The 15,129-nt window shown below is 36.4% G+C and overlaps 1 protein-coding gene across 6 annotated transcripts in view; it reads left to right on the forward strand.

Annotated features, from left to right (window-relative positions):
* The window catches only part of NBEAL1 (neurobeachin like 1), a 164,009-nt gene that overhangs the window by 17,959 nt on the left and 130,921 nt on the right, over positions 1 to 15,129 (forward strand). For 5 of the 6 annotated variants that reach the window (XM_061382133.1, XM_061382104.1, XM_061382139.1 and 2 more), the window contains exons 3-4: positions 4,186 to 4,277; positions 9,108 to 9,269. In XM_061382133.1, the coding sequence (XP_061238117.1) occupies positions 4,186 to 4,277; positions 9,108 to 9,269 (254 nt within the window). The remainder of the gene's footprint in view (positions 1 to 4,185; positions 4,278 to 9,107; positions 9,270 to 15,129) is intronic. The other variant, XM_061382147.1, reaches the window with a different exon arrangement.

The following is a 15,129-nucleotide window of genomic DNA, read 5'->3' on the forward strand; positions in this document are numbered from 1 at the left end:
TATATTTAAATTGAACAAATCCCATTAGTAGCTGTGTGTCCACTGGGAGAAATTGAAACTACAGAGACCTGTGGGGATCTACATAACAGTCCAAAATGAACAATTATTTTAATGGCAGATGATTGGATGGATATTTGAGTATAAAATCAATAAACTTGATTCTCAGTTATTTTATAATTGCTTATTTTATGACATTGGATCATGACCAACTTGATAGCAGAATCTGTGTCTTAATAATGGTAGCCGACATGTTTTGAGCATTTGCTAAATGTCAGGTATTGCCAAATGCCTTGTATGTATTATCTCATTCGGTGCTTTCAACAGTGCTATAAAGAGAGTATTATCTTCATTTTATAAATCCAGAACAGATCAGAGAAATGAAGTTACCTGCTCACAGTCACACAGATAGTAAATGCAAACGGATGTGAAAGGAAAAGAATACAATTAAGATCATGTGGCACTGGGGATCATGAAATATTTAAGTATGCGTATGGGTAGCTTAGAACATTCTTGTTTGGGAGTGTTACCTAATTTAGGCACATAATAGGTTATAAAAATAACTATACTTAGCCTATACTATGTGCTAGGCATTGTTCTAAGCCGTTGACACTTACTAGGTTATTTCATTTTCACAACCCTGTAAAGAAAGGTGCTATGATTATCTTCATTTTTACAGAAGAAACTTGTGCATACGTAGAGTGACTTGTTCAAGAAAGTGCAAAGCGGGGATTAGTGTCCATTTAATTTGACCTCAGTGCTTCTGCAGTACTTAATACATTTGTGTTTTGTGTTAATAAATATTGTGCAACTGGGTAGATAGACCCTACTGTGTTATTTTATTGTACCACACTCTCATAACCATGAAAATGCCTAAGCTTGAGATTTAATTAATATTGTTTCTGGATGTGTGGACTTTTTTCCTTTTATGACCTTTGGCAGTTCAGTATAGATCATTTTAAGGGTTTTCTCAGGCTGTGTCGGATGTGGCTTTTTTATGTGTTAAAATTGTTTATGGACCTGAATGTACTGATCCTGACTCAGTTCCTCTTTTCCTCTTTTTGCTCACAAAGCCAAAGCTCCATTTTATTCCTGCTCACAATTCAAAAATAGTGTAGTGTAGTGGAGAGGACACAGTTGGATTCATATATCTTTGCATTTTAATCCCTGCACTATCAATGACTAGCTGTATGACCGTGGATAAGTTATATATCCTTAGAACTTTGCTTTTCTAACCTGTAAAATGAGAAAAATGAAACCCTCTCTCAGTGGTTGTAAGGAGTAAATGGGATAATGTGTATTTTTAAAATAGCTGATGTAGTACTTGGACAGTCTTTTGGTGGGTTTCCCTGGTTGGTCAGTGGTAAAGAAGCTGCCTGCCAATGCAGGAGACTCAGGTTCTGTTGGAGAAGGAAAGGACCACCCACTCTAGTATTTGCTTGGGAATCCTATGGATAGAGGAGCCTGGCGGGATACAGTGAATGGGGTAGCAGAGAGCTGAATACAATTTAGTGACTAAATGACAACAATAGTACTTGGTACATTGCAAAATCTGAAAAGATTGTAACCGCTTCACTTCTTACTAAGTAAAACATTTCCAGGTTTAAATACCATTTCTTTCCTTATAGTTAGTTGTTCACTTCCTAAGAGAACTCTGTACTTAGCAAACACTTGATAGCCCTGACTTTCAGACTTTGAACTAGATACTGTAGAGTTTCTAAATAATCTATAAGGAGAAATACATTAATTCTTTATGGCATTATGAGCTGTTCTGTGTTGAACTTTTACACGGTTTATTAAAACTGCTCTGTTAAGAAAGAACTTCTTAATAGAGGCAGACTCCAGCTACTTGTATTTCTGGAGTCTTATCCTGAATGCTTGAATGAATGGATGATGTGCTGATTGGAAATGAAAAAAAACAATTAATGAAATCCTTGAGAAGATTTCTCACAAGAGGTAGTTCTTTTTCTGAAATATTTCCATCTTCTCAGTGATGATGTGGATTATAACAATTTATGATCTGATTTTGGAACAGTGTATTAATAGAAAAAACAAATACACAAAAGGTCAGCTGTCTGCATATTCTGGGAACATTCTTTTAGGAATTCTCATTTGTGTGTAATGCTTTTATTTTAGGGAAATAAATTACTTGAGTTCTTGTTATCCAAGAGCAGTGCCTAACAAATGATAAATAAAACTCCTGAGGGTCATGTTTAAATTGACTGGAGTAAAAAAGTGTTAAGAACATGAAGGAAACATTTTGAGCACCATTTTTAATGATGCAATTTATATTTAAAAGAATTTATGAGGAATCATGGTTTTTTCCAAATCATCTTTGAGATATAACTTACCACAAAATGCACAGATTTTAAGTGTCAAATTTGATGAGTTTTGGTGCAGCAAACATTTGTGTAACTGCTGCCTAATAAAACAAATAGAAAATTTCTATTACCTGGGAAGATTTCCTCCATGCCCTTTTGTAGTCAGTCCTCTGAAAGACAGTCAGTGATCTAATTTCTGTCACCATAGGCTGCTCTAGAACTTTTATAATTGAAATCACAATTTCAATATGCTTTAATGCCTGGCATGTTGCTCAGCATGTTTTTGAAATTTCTAACTGTTGTCATATCAGTGGTTTATTCATTGTTATTGTAAGCTAGCGTTCCATTGTGTGACTATACCACAATTTATTAATTAACCTGTTGATGGAATTTTGGTTTATTTCCAGCTTAGGGTTATTAAAAATAAATCTTCTATGAAACATTTTGGTACAAGTGTTTTTTGTTTTTGTTTCTGCTTTTCTCTTGAGAGGAATGACTGGGCCATGTGGTAAATTTATGTTTAAAAGAAACTGCTAAACTGTTTTCCAAGTGATTGTACCATTTTATACTCCCACCAGAAATGTGAGTTCCAGTTATTCCACATTTTTACCAATACTTGATTTGGACAGTCTTTTAAATTTTAACCTTTTTAGTGGGTGTGTGATGGTATTCCATTTCATTTTAATTTGCATTTCCCTGGATAACTAGTGATATTGTAAATGTTTTTGCATGCTACTTGGCCATTTGTATATTCTCTTTTGTGAAACATCTGAACCTTTTGCCCGTATTTAAATTGAGTTGTCCTTTTTATATTGATTCATCGGAGTTCTTTTTATATTCTTGGTACAAGTCTTTTGTCACATGTATGTACTGAGAATATTTTCAGCTGATATATGGCTTGCCTTCTCCTTTTCTTAATGGTGTGTTCTAATAAATAAAAGTTTTAAATTTTGAATAAGAACAATTATTATTTTTTTCTTTTTTTGGTTTGTGATTTTTGTGTTCAAGCTGAAAGATCTTTATGTGCCCCAAAGTTGCAAAGGTATTCTCCTATATTTTCTTTTAGAAGATCTTTTAGTTTTTATGTTTAGGTTAATGACCCATCTCCAATTTTATTTTATTTATGTTTTTTATATTTTTCATTAATTCATTGGGCAAGTATTTGTTGAGTGCCAGGAACTGTTTCAGGCACTTGGTATCCGTTGGTAAACAGAATAGTCACTTGTGGTGAGCCTTTAGCTAGGCCCTATGATTGTGAAGTCCACAGTCTAGGGGCACTGACAGGTAATAAATAAATTCTAGAGTATGGGGGAAGGTGAGAAAGCACCATGAAGTGGGTCAACAGAATAGCGTATAAGGTAAATGTTGACTTGTAAGGCTTGTAATTTTAGGAAAACATGGTCAGAAGGCTTCTGATTTTAAGAAAGGGTAGTAAAATTTGGCTTCATTGAGAATAAGCCATTTAAAGAATGACTTGAAGAAGATGCAGGGGTTAGCCATTCAGCTATCTGGGAGAAGAGTGTTCTAGATAGAGAAAACAGCCATTGCAAAGGCCTCAGATGGGAACATGTCTGGCTTGTCCCAGTAACAGTCAGGAAGCCAGTACAGTACAGGGTGATGGAGAGGGCAACTTGTGTAGAATCTAACAGAGTATTGTTAAGACCATAGCTCTCTGTGTGAGTCACATGGGATCATTATACTTAAATACACATTTTAAGACAGCTCCTATGTCTTCCTGAGTATCATTTAGAGATTTCATATTATTACTTCTTTAGATTATCAGTTTATATTTGCTCAATAGGAGTTAAAACCTTTTTTAAAAAAGACTCCTGACATACTTAATCTTACGATGATTTTCTTATTTCAGAAAGATCCAGATTACCTGAAGCTGTGGTTGGACAGTTTTGTTTCTAGCTATGAACAATTCTTAGATGTTGACTTTGAAAAGCTGCCTACCAGGTATGTAGAAACACTTGGTTTCCTACCCTTGGGTGAATTTGTTAATTCTTGTCATAAAAACCTCATTGATGACATATTAAAAGGATGGCAATTATATGACACACATGCCCCTCCTGCATAACCCTGCTTTCCTAGCAGACATTTCTGATTGATCACAGTCATCTTTCTTGCTGCCTCTTCTTTGCTTTGTTAAGGCACTGGCAACCGAGTGTCCTGCAGTTCGTTTCAGTTCTGATATTACCCAGAATTAGTGCTATATGCCACGAGTTAAGGGCAAATTCCTCTGAGAGACTGTCCTCACTTCAGTCATTATTAGCAAGTCTACGGAGAAGGCGATGGCACCCCACTCCTGTACTCTTGTCTGGAAAATCCCATGGATGGAGGAGCCTGGTGGGCTGCAGTCCATGGGGTAGTACAGAGTCGGACGCGACTGAAGTGACTTAGCAGCAGCAGCAGGGAGACCTTGACACTTCTGACCAACGGGCTACACATTTGGAGGTTGTCATGACTCCCTCACGTTCAGTAAGTTTGCTACAGTAACTTAGAAATCTCACTGAAAGTCCTGTATTTAGGATTACTGTATTATTATGAAGGATACACATAGGAACAGGGCTAGGGTCTGGGAGGGCCTGGATGCAGGGCTTTTTGCTGTCTCCCTGTGAAGTCAGGCTGTGTTGCTCTCCCTGAGCATCAGTGTGTTCAAAGAAGGAAGCTTTTTGAGCTTTGGTTTTCCAGAGTTTTGTTGGGTCTTATTACATCATTGACTGTTCGATCGACCTTAGTGTGTACTTCCTCTCCCCTCTCAGAAAGTTGGGGGGTGAGTCATTCAGATATGCCCAGCCCCTTTTTTGAAACTATCTAAGGGTCCACTGTGTGTCACTCCATTCATTTGCCTAAAATTTCTCTGCTATATGACAGGCATTGTAGTTGAAACTTATTTTTCCTGGCCTATAGTAGGGCCCTGGAAAACACCTTGAAGTAGGTCAAGTTTTCAGATTTTTAAAAACTGGATTTGAAAATCATAACATAGTGGAAAAACTAAAATCTTGGAGAAATGTATAAGTGAAAGTACAAATATTTTCTCCCATTCTTCTGCCTGCCACCATTTCCATAGTCTCGCAGTTCCCAGGCCCACTTCCTTGATAAACTTTGTATTGTGTCTCAAGTCATCTTGTGGACCTAATCCTTGTTAGGCAGGAGAGGTTAGGTTGGCTGTGGTTAAAAGCTGGAGCAATGAGGAGATACTTTTAGCCACAAAAGGAAGTCAGTTTGTAGAGATGTATTGAGAGGGGAGGGGAGAAATGGCTGGTGGTTGATGATGAAAAAGATTATCTGGAGAATTGAGACTTTCCTGGTGGTCCTAGCTTCCCAGGTAGCGCAGTGGTAAATAAGCCGCCTGCCAATGCAGCAGCTGCAGGAGATGGAGTTCCATACCCAGGTTGGAAGATCCCCTGGACTCCAGTATTCTTGTCTGGAAAGTTCCATGGATAGAAGAGCCTGTCGGGCTACAGTGCACGGGGTTGCAAAGAGTTAGACGTGAGTGAGCAGGCTGGTGGTTCAGTGGTTAAGGCCCCATGCTTCCACTGAAGGTGGTGGAGTTGTGATCCTTAGTTTCCAGGGAACAAAGATCCTGCATGACCTGCTGTGCAATCCTCACATTCCCCCGAAAAAAAGAGAATCTGGAAAATTAAAAATCTTCAGGAAGGAAAATGTTTGCAGTTTGGGGTAGAGAGAGGTAGGCACTGAGAGTGTGGCCCAGGTGAGCTGAATTTGGAGAATCAAATTGGAGCCAGATCATGAAATGCCGTGAATGTACTCCTCATCGACTTTGATTTTTTGTTATGGAAGATACAAGACTCTAGTAAGGAATTTTTTGTGTAAGAGTATCATGATCAAGTTTTTTTTTTTTTTTAAGTCATTTAGGTGTTTTTATGGAGGTTGGATTGGGAAGGGTTGAGATTGAAGGCAGAAAGCCCCATTAAGAGGTGATTTAATAATTCAGAGAAAGAAAATCATTTGAGTTTTTGGACCAAAGCATTGAACTTAAGAAATGATGTGGTTATGCCCAAAAAGCGCAAGTGCTTTATTGTTTATAAATGCAATTTCAGAGTTCTTCCCCATTAGATTATTTGTTACAAGTTTATAAAGGCTGAAAAATCAGTATTAAATTTTAACTCAAAATAAGATTATGTATTATTGATTCCTACTCATAAAAGAGTATTCTTTTAGTTTATATTACATGCATGCATGCATGCTCAGTTACTCAGTTGTGTCCAACCCTTTAAGACCCCATGGACTGTAGCCTGCCAGGCTCCTCTGTCCATGGGATATTCCAGGCAAGAATACTGGAGTGAGTTGCTATTTCTTTCTCCATGAGATCGTCCCAACCCAGGGATCGAACCTGGGTCTCCTTCATTGCAAGCAGATTCTTTACCATCTGAGCCACCAGGGAAATGAACCACCATTTATACTTAGAAGTGCTTTTATTATCAAAACTTACAGCTCACTTTAAATCATGAATGTAAGAGTTTTTATGGAATCAGGATTTTGGCCTTTGAATGCTTGGTGTTTTGTGAAATGCACTTGTTATCATCCATCTGTTGTAAATGTCTCCTTTCTTCAGAGGTTATTTCTAAAAACAGTACGTAGAGTTATATTGCCACTACATTTAAAGTAAGATGAAGAATGCCAATAGTGTTTTTACTTGCGATTTAGTTTATTTAAAATTATTTTTCATATCTTTGTCAGAATATGGATTTAGATTTTGCTAGTAGTAAATTTTCCATTTTTCAAGTGAATAGTATATGTCAGATGTATAAAACTAGTTGTCATCTTAAAGCAGCTCACAGATAATCCTCATTTAAAGTATACTGACTTTATAAAATTTCCATGTTAGAGAATTCATAATACAAAGCAAGAGTTGCTTTTACCAGATTACAAAGCCTTGAAATTTAAGCTGGACTTTTTCCTGTGTTAGAACAATCGGCAGCTGTTTACAGGAGACATTGAGTAGGCGAACAGAGGAGTGGAAAAGATTTCTGGAGTTTGGGAAATTTCAGCAAAAGGAGCTTAGAATTTTGGCAAGGAAGTCTTAGAGGTGGGAACATACTTCTAAACTCTGAAATCTTTATCACATTAGGCCAAAAATTCCAACTTGGTTTATAAACCATGTTCTAATTTTATGAGCGTCAGTTAAGAAAAAAGATTACTCTTTTAGAAGCTGATATTGTTTTCTGCCTAGGAAAATAAAAACATATGTAAATAGAAAAAGGGACAACTAAGGACAAAAGGAACTAGTTTTAAATAACTAGAATGAAATATTGGGAAATCTGATGTCGTCTTTCTTGCTGACTTACACTTTTGGAAAAGTGAGGAGGAATAGTTTTGCTTAGTCTTGAAAATCAGTTTTATTTAAATATTTGTTATTTTGAAGTTGCTCTGTTTTTTCTAATCACCTTTTTTAGCTTTTCAGAAAAAGTTAAATGTAAAAATGAGTGTTTGTTTTGCCATCTGTAAATAAGAGAGAATTAAAGAATCCAAAGTTGCAAGTGAAATGATGCCCAGACTAAAACGAAGCATATTCTATAACACAGTTGTAGAATTAGGCAACCTTGGTGGTCTGCTTTGTGATTTGTATTTATTTTATAAAACACTTTATTAATTTATATTGTAGGGTGGTTCAGGAAGAGGCTAATATTTATCATGTGTATTTATGTGACTGCTGCTGAGGTGCTTCAGATTTTTCTATCTACAATGAATGCCTTTTACTCAATGTAAAAATAGTACTAATACTTCATGTTAAGCATTATCTGAAAAAGAGACCATTATAAAGTATAATTGTCATTTAATCATATAAGTTCTTCACAGTGCTTCTTTATGATTTGAGCATTTTCCTAATAGAGATAGGAAAATTAGTATAATAACTTATGAAAAGATTCTTAGGCTTTAGAAATGTGTATTTAAAATGCATTACATTTTTAGAGTTCTTCACCTATTTTAAAGTGGAAAATGCACATTGACTACTTGGTTTCAGAGCCCAGTGAAATAGGACAGATATCTGATATTACAGTTTCATAGAGATATTACAGTTTCAGAGATGAGATTAAATGAATGCTTTATGTTACAAAGGTGGAATTTAGCATTCAGGCTTCTGACACTGAATCTAGGGGATTTTAATGTGAGAGGCACATGCAAGGAGTCACTTATATCTCGTGTTGGTTTTTGCCCTGTAGAATCAAATAGTTTTACACAGAAACCACTTGTCACAAAATATTGATATATCACTTGAAAAGAGTCTTCTGTTGATGTTTGTGCTTGGAGTTCTACATTCATCTCTTTCTCCTTTCCTTTTGCTAGTTATCTTCTCTCCCTCTTCTGATCAGATGGCTTAGGGAGCCTTTAGGTAGGTGAATATTGTTTATTTAGTGAAGCAGTTAACAGATTAAACTAGTTATGGGTACTTCTTTTTTATTTGCTAGTTACTGTTTCTTTTTGAATTGGTATAGACACATATTTTATTTCTAAGTAATAGAAGGTGAACTAATATATTTTAAGTATGTTCTTTAAAAGTAGCACAGTTGAGAATACTAAATAGCATCTTTTTCTCTCTTTTCAGTAAGCCTCCTCTGAAGTGTTACTAATCACCCTGCTCTAACAGTCTTCTAAAATATCACTAATCATTTGGTGGTACCTTGCAGAGAGGAGGCACAGAATATGGGATCTAGAGGAGCTTCTTTAGGACTTGAACTGAAAATGTAGTTCCTTTAAAGTGCCAGAGATTTTCATCCTGTATTTAAACACACTTCTTATTTTGTTCCCTTTCTATTGTAGGGTGGACGATGTGCCTCCTGGAATATCTCTGCTTCCTGATAATATTCTGCAGGTTCTGAGGATCCAGCTTCTACAGTGTGTTCAGAAAATGGCTGATGGGTTAGAGGAAGAACAGCAAGCCTTGTCAATTTTGCTTGTCAAGTTCTTCATTATTCTTTGCAGGTATCTGGTGCAAATAATTTCTGTTTTAAATAATTAATAGCAAACTAATAATGTATTTATTGGTTATTAATGATGTTTGTTGTTCATGTGGTTAATAGCAAACTAATAATGCATTTATTGGTTATTAATGATGTTTGTTATTCATGTGGAGTTCTTAAGGATGAGTGCAGCTTTTGAAGTAGACTTGTAGTTTGTTATTATATTGGAAAGCCTTTTAGTATACCTACGTAGAGAGATTCAGCCAAGATTAAAGAATAAGTGCTTTAGAGTTAAGACAACGACAAGAGTTGTTACTTAAGAATTTCTTGCACTAGTATTTTCTCTATGGTCCTCACCTGTAAACATGTACATACATATTTTTATACTGTGCATTGCCATTTGAAAAATGTATTTTTCTAGTCTTTCATTTTATAATTTAACCAAAGAAAGTATAATTATTCCATAGCTTATATTTCCAGATTTATAGATGATTGGGTCTATGGTACTTAAATTTGGTGTGTATAAATAACAATTGGGAAGCTTACCAGAAATGCAGAGTTTGAGCCTTATGTATGGAAATTTGGATCTAAAAGAGCTCATGCATTCTGATTTTCACCTATTCCATGTTAATCTGCATATAAAAATTTGAGAGCCATTGGGTTAGGAACATCATATGCTTCTTAAAATCTGTCTTCTTGTTCTTAGAGGAAAAACTTTTAGTCTTTTACCATTAGTCTGATATTTGCTGTGAAATTATATATAGATTTTATTAAGTCGAGACAGTTTCCTTTTATTCCTAATTTGCAGAGTGTTGTTCTCAGGAAAGATTGTTGAATTTTCTCAAATGCTTTTTGTGCAGTTAAAATGCTTTTTAATTGAGATGATCAGGTGGATTTTTTTCCCTTTATTCTGTTGATGAAGCATATTACATTGGTCAGGTTTCATATGTTGAACCATCCTTTCATTTCAGGAATGAATTCCACTTAGTCATGGTATGTAATCCTTTTAATATGCTGTTGAATTCTCCTTACTGGAATTTTGTTGAAGATCTTTGCATTAATGTTTATAAGGATTTTGGTCTGTAGTTTCCTCGAAATCTCTTGTCTGATTTGGTATCATGGTAATACTGGTATCATATAATGATTTATAAAGTGTTTCTTCTTCACTTTTTGGAAAGACGTTGAGAAGGATTGGCATCAGTTTTTCTTTAAATGTTTTGTAGAATTTGCCAGTGAAAATATCAGGTCTAGGGCTGCTTTGTTGAGAGAGTTTTGACTGCTGATTCAGTATCCTTATTAGTCGAAGATCTGTTCAGATTATTTATTTCATCACGGTTTAGTCTTGGGAGGTTTTGTGTTTCTAGGAATTTCTCCATTTCATCTATGTTATTAAATCTGTTGTACAGTCCTTCATAATACTGTAATAATTATTTTTATTTCTTTATAATCAGTACTGTATATCTTTTTATTTCTTTAATCAGTCACGTCCAACTCTTTGCAACCCCATGGACTGTAGCCCACCAGACTCCTCCATCCATGGAATTTTCTAGGCAAGAGTACTGGAGTGGGTTACCATTTCCTTCTCCAGGGGATCTTCCTGAACCAGGGATCAAACCCAGGTCTCCCGCATTGCAGAAGCAGATGCTTTACCATCTGAGCCACCAGGGAATCCCAGTTGGAGAAGGTAATGGCAAACCACTTCAGTATTCCTGCCTTGAGAACCCCATGAACAGTATGAAAAGGCAAAAAGATAGGACACTGAAAGATGAACTCCCCAGGTCGTTAGGTGCCCAGTATGCTACTGGAGATCAGTGGAGAAATAGCTCCAGAAAAAATGAAGAGATGGAGCCAAAGCAAAAAAGTACCCAGTTGTGGATGGGACTGCTGATGGAAACAAGGTCCGATGCTGTAAAGAACAATATTACATAGGAACCTGGAATGTTAGGTCCATGAATCAAGGCAAATTGGAAGTGATCATACAGGAGATGGCAAGAGTGAATGTCGACATTCCAGGAATCAGCGAGCAAAAATGGACTGGAATGGGTGAATTTAACTCAGATGACCATTATATCTACTACTGTGGGCAAGAATCCCTTAGAAGAAATGGAGTAGCCATCATGGTCAACAAAAGAGTCCGAAATGCAGTACTTGGATGCAGTCTCAAAAACGACAGAATGATCTCTGTTTGTTTCCAAGACAAACCATTCAATATCATGAAAATCCAAGAAAAGCAAGAGAGTTCCAGAAAAACATCTATTTCTGCTTTATTGACTATGCCAAAGCCTTTGACTGTGTGGATCACAATAAACTGTGGAAAATTCTTAAAGAGATGGGAATACCAGACCACCTGACCTGCCTCTTGAGAAATCTGAATGCAGGTCAGGAAGCAACTGTTAGAACTGGACCTGGAACAACAGACTGGTTCCAAATAGGAAAAGGAGTATGTCAAGGCTGTATATTGTCACCCTGCTTATTTAACTTATATGCAGAATACATCATGAGAAATGCTGGGCTAGATGAAGCACAAGCTGGAATCAAGATTGCCAGGAGAAATATCAATAACCTCAGATATGCAGATGACACCACCCTTATGGCAGAAAGTGAAGAGGAACTAAAAAGCCTCTTGATGAAAGTGAAAGAGGAGAGTGAAAAAGTTGGCTTAAAGCTCAACATTCAGAAAACTAAGATCATGGCATCTGGTCCCATCACTTCATGACAAATAGATGGAGAAACAGTGGAAACAGTGGCAGACTTTATTTTTTTGGGCTCCAAAATCACTACAGTTGGAAGAAAAGTTATGACCAACCTAGACAGCATATTAAAAAGCAGACACCTTACTTTGTCAACAAAGGTCTGTCTAGTCAAGGTTGCGGTTTTTCCAGTAGTCATGTATGGATGTGAGAATTGGAGTATAAAAAAACCTGAGCGCCGAAGAATTGATGCTTTTGAACTGTGGTGTTGGAGAAAACTCTTGAGAGTCCCTCGGACAGCAAGGAGATCCAACCTGTCCATCCTAAGGGAAATCAGTCCTGAATGTTCATTGGACAGACTGATGTTGAAGCTGAAACTGCAATAGTTTGGCCACCTGATGCGAAGAGCTGGCTCATTTGAAAAGACCCTGATGCTGGGAAAGATTGAAGGCAATAAGAGAAGGGGACGACAGAAGATGGGATGGTTGGATGGCATCACAGATTCAATGGATATGAGTTTGAGTAAACTCTGGGAGTTGATGATGGACAGAAATGCGTGGCATGCTGCAATCCATGGGGTCGCAAAGAGTCAGACACTACTGAGCGACTTAACTGAATTGAACCGAATCAGGAGTAATGTCCGCACTTTCTTTTCATAATCTGTCTTTTTTTTTTTCCTTTGTCTGTCTTGCTAAAGATTTGTTAATATCTTTAAAGAACTAATTTTTGTTTCATTAATTTTCTCTGTTTTTAAGAATTTTTTTGTCTCTGCTCCGATCTTTATTGTTTCCTCTTTCTGCTAGCTTTGGGTTTAGTTTGTTCTCTCTTCTTGATTCCTTAAGCTAGGCAATTGAGTAGTTGGTTTCTTTTCTTTAGTGTAAGCACTTAATACCTATAACATTTTCCCTTTCACCACTTTCACTACCTCTCATAGGCTTTCATAAGTCGTATTTTTCTTTTCATTTATCTCAGGTATTTTCTAATTTCCCTCTTGGTGTCTTCTTCGATCCATTGATTGTTTAAAAGTCTTTTGGTTAATTTCCACAGTTTTGAGAATTTTTCAGTTTTCATTTTGATTTTAGCTTCATCCTGTTGTGGTTAGAGAAGATGCTTTGTATGATATCTGCTATTTTAAATCTGTTGAGACTTAATTTGTAACCTAACATAGTGTCTATCCTGTAAAATGTTCCAAGTGCACTTGTGAAGAATGTTCTATTGTTATTAGCTAGAGTGATCTGTGTATGTTTGTTAGATCTGTGGTTTACTGTGTTAATTAAATCCTCTGTTTCTTTACTTATCTTTTGTCTAGTTGGTTTTATTCATTATTGTGGAGGAGATATTGAATTCTCCAGCTATTATGGGAGAAATATATTTCTCTCTTCAGTTCTGTCAGTATTTGCTTCATATTATTTGATGGCCTGTCATTAGATATGTAAATATTTATAATTGTTGTATCTTCTTGCTAGTATTATACCTTTGTTATATTGCCTGTGCCTGCATGCTACGTGGTGTCTGACTCTTTGTGACTCTCTGAACTGTAGCCCACCAGGCTTCTCTGTCCATGACGTTTTCCAGGCAAGAATACTGAAGCAGGTTGCCATTTCCTTTTCCAGGAAATCTTCCCGACTCAGGGATCAAACCATGTCCCCTGTGTTTCCTGCGTTGCAGGAGGATTCTTTACTTACTGAGCCAGCAGGGAAGCCCCTTGTTACATATATAATGTTATATATACCTTTATTATATTATGCTTTTTAAAGTATATAATGTCCTTGTCTCTTGTAACCTTTTTTTGACTTAAAGCATGTTGTATCTGATATTCATAGGTCAACCTCTGCTCTCTTTGAGTTATTCTTTGCATGGAGTATCTTTTTCTCTGCTTTCACTTTCAACCTGTTTGTTTCCTTGGACCTCAAGTAGGTAATATATAGTTGGATCATGTGTTTGTGTCAATTCTGCCAATCTTTGTCTTTGATTGGAAACTTTAATCCATTTACATTGAAAGTAACATTTCTGTTATTGTGCTATTTGTTTACTTTATGCCTTCAAACAAGATTTTGTGCCTTATTTCTTAATTACTGTCTTCCTTGACATTTTGTATCAAATGTTTAAATTCCTTTGTCATATTCTATTGTATATTCAGTTCAGTTGCTCAGTCGTGTCTGACTCTTTACAACTCCATGAACCATAGCAGACCAGGCCTCCCTATCCATGACCGACTCCCGCAGTTTACCCAAACTCATGTCCATTAAGTTGGTGATGCCATCCAACCATCTCATCCTCTGTCGTCCCCTTCTTATGCCTTCAATCTTTCCCAACATTAGGGTCTTTTCAAATGAGTCAGCTCTTCCCATCAGGTGGCCAAAATATTGGCGTTTCAGCTTCAACATCAGTCTTTCCAATGAACAACTAGGACTGATTTCCTTTAGGATGGACTGATTGGATCTCCTTGCAGTCCAAGGGACTCTCAAGAGTCTTCTCCAACACCACAGTTCAAAAGCATCAATTCTTCAGCGCTCAGTTTTCTTTATAGTCTTAACTCTCACATCCATACATGACTGCTGGAAAAGCCATAACCTTGACTAGACAGACCTTTGTTGACAAAGTAATGTCTCTGCTTTTTAATATGCTATCTAGGTTGGTCATAACTTTCCTTCCAAGGAATAAGTGTCTTTTAATCTCATGGCTGCAATTACCATCTGCAGTGATTTTAGAGCCCAAAAAATAAAGTCAGCCACTGTTTCCACTGTTTCCCCTGTTTCCCCATCTATTTGCCAGGAAGTGATGGGAACAGATGCCACTGTCTTAGTTTTCTGAATGTTGAGCTTTAAGCCAACTTTTTTACTCTCCTTTTTAACTTTCATCAAGAGGCTCTCTAGTTCTTTACTTTCTGCCATAAGGGTGGTGTCATCTGCATATCTGAGTTTATTGATATTTCTCCTGGCATATTCAATAGATATTTTCTTTTTGATCACCATTGGTATTACATTTAACATTCTAAAGTTATCACACTCTAATTTGAATTTATACCACTCTAATGTCAATAACATACAGAAACTCTGCTCTTTTATGGCTCTCTCCCTACTCCTTTTGGTTTTGGTATCACAAAATTACATTTATACATTGTTTTCCCCAAAGCATAAGCTAGTAATTATTTTAAATGTGTTAGTCTTGTAAATTATATAAAAATAAAAT

This window comes from Bos javanicus, chromosome 2 (assembly GCF_032452875.1).
Source record: "Bos javanicus breed banteng chromosome 2, ARS-OSU_banteng_1.0, whole genome shotgun sequence".
Taxonomy (NCBI): domain Eukaryota; kingdom Metazoa; phylum Chordata; class Mammalia; order Artiodactyla; family Bovidae; genus Bos; species Bos javanicus.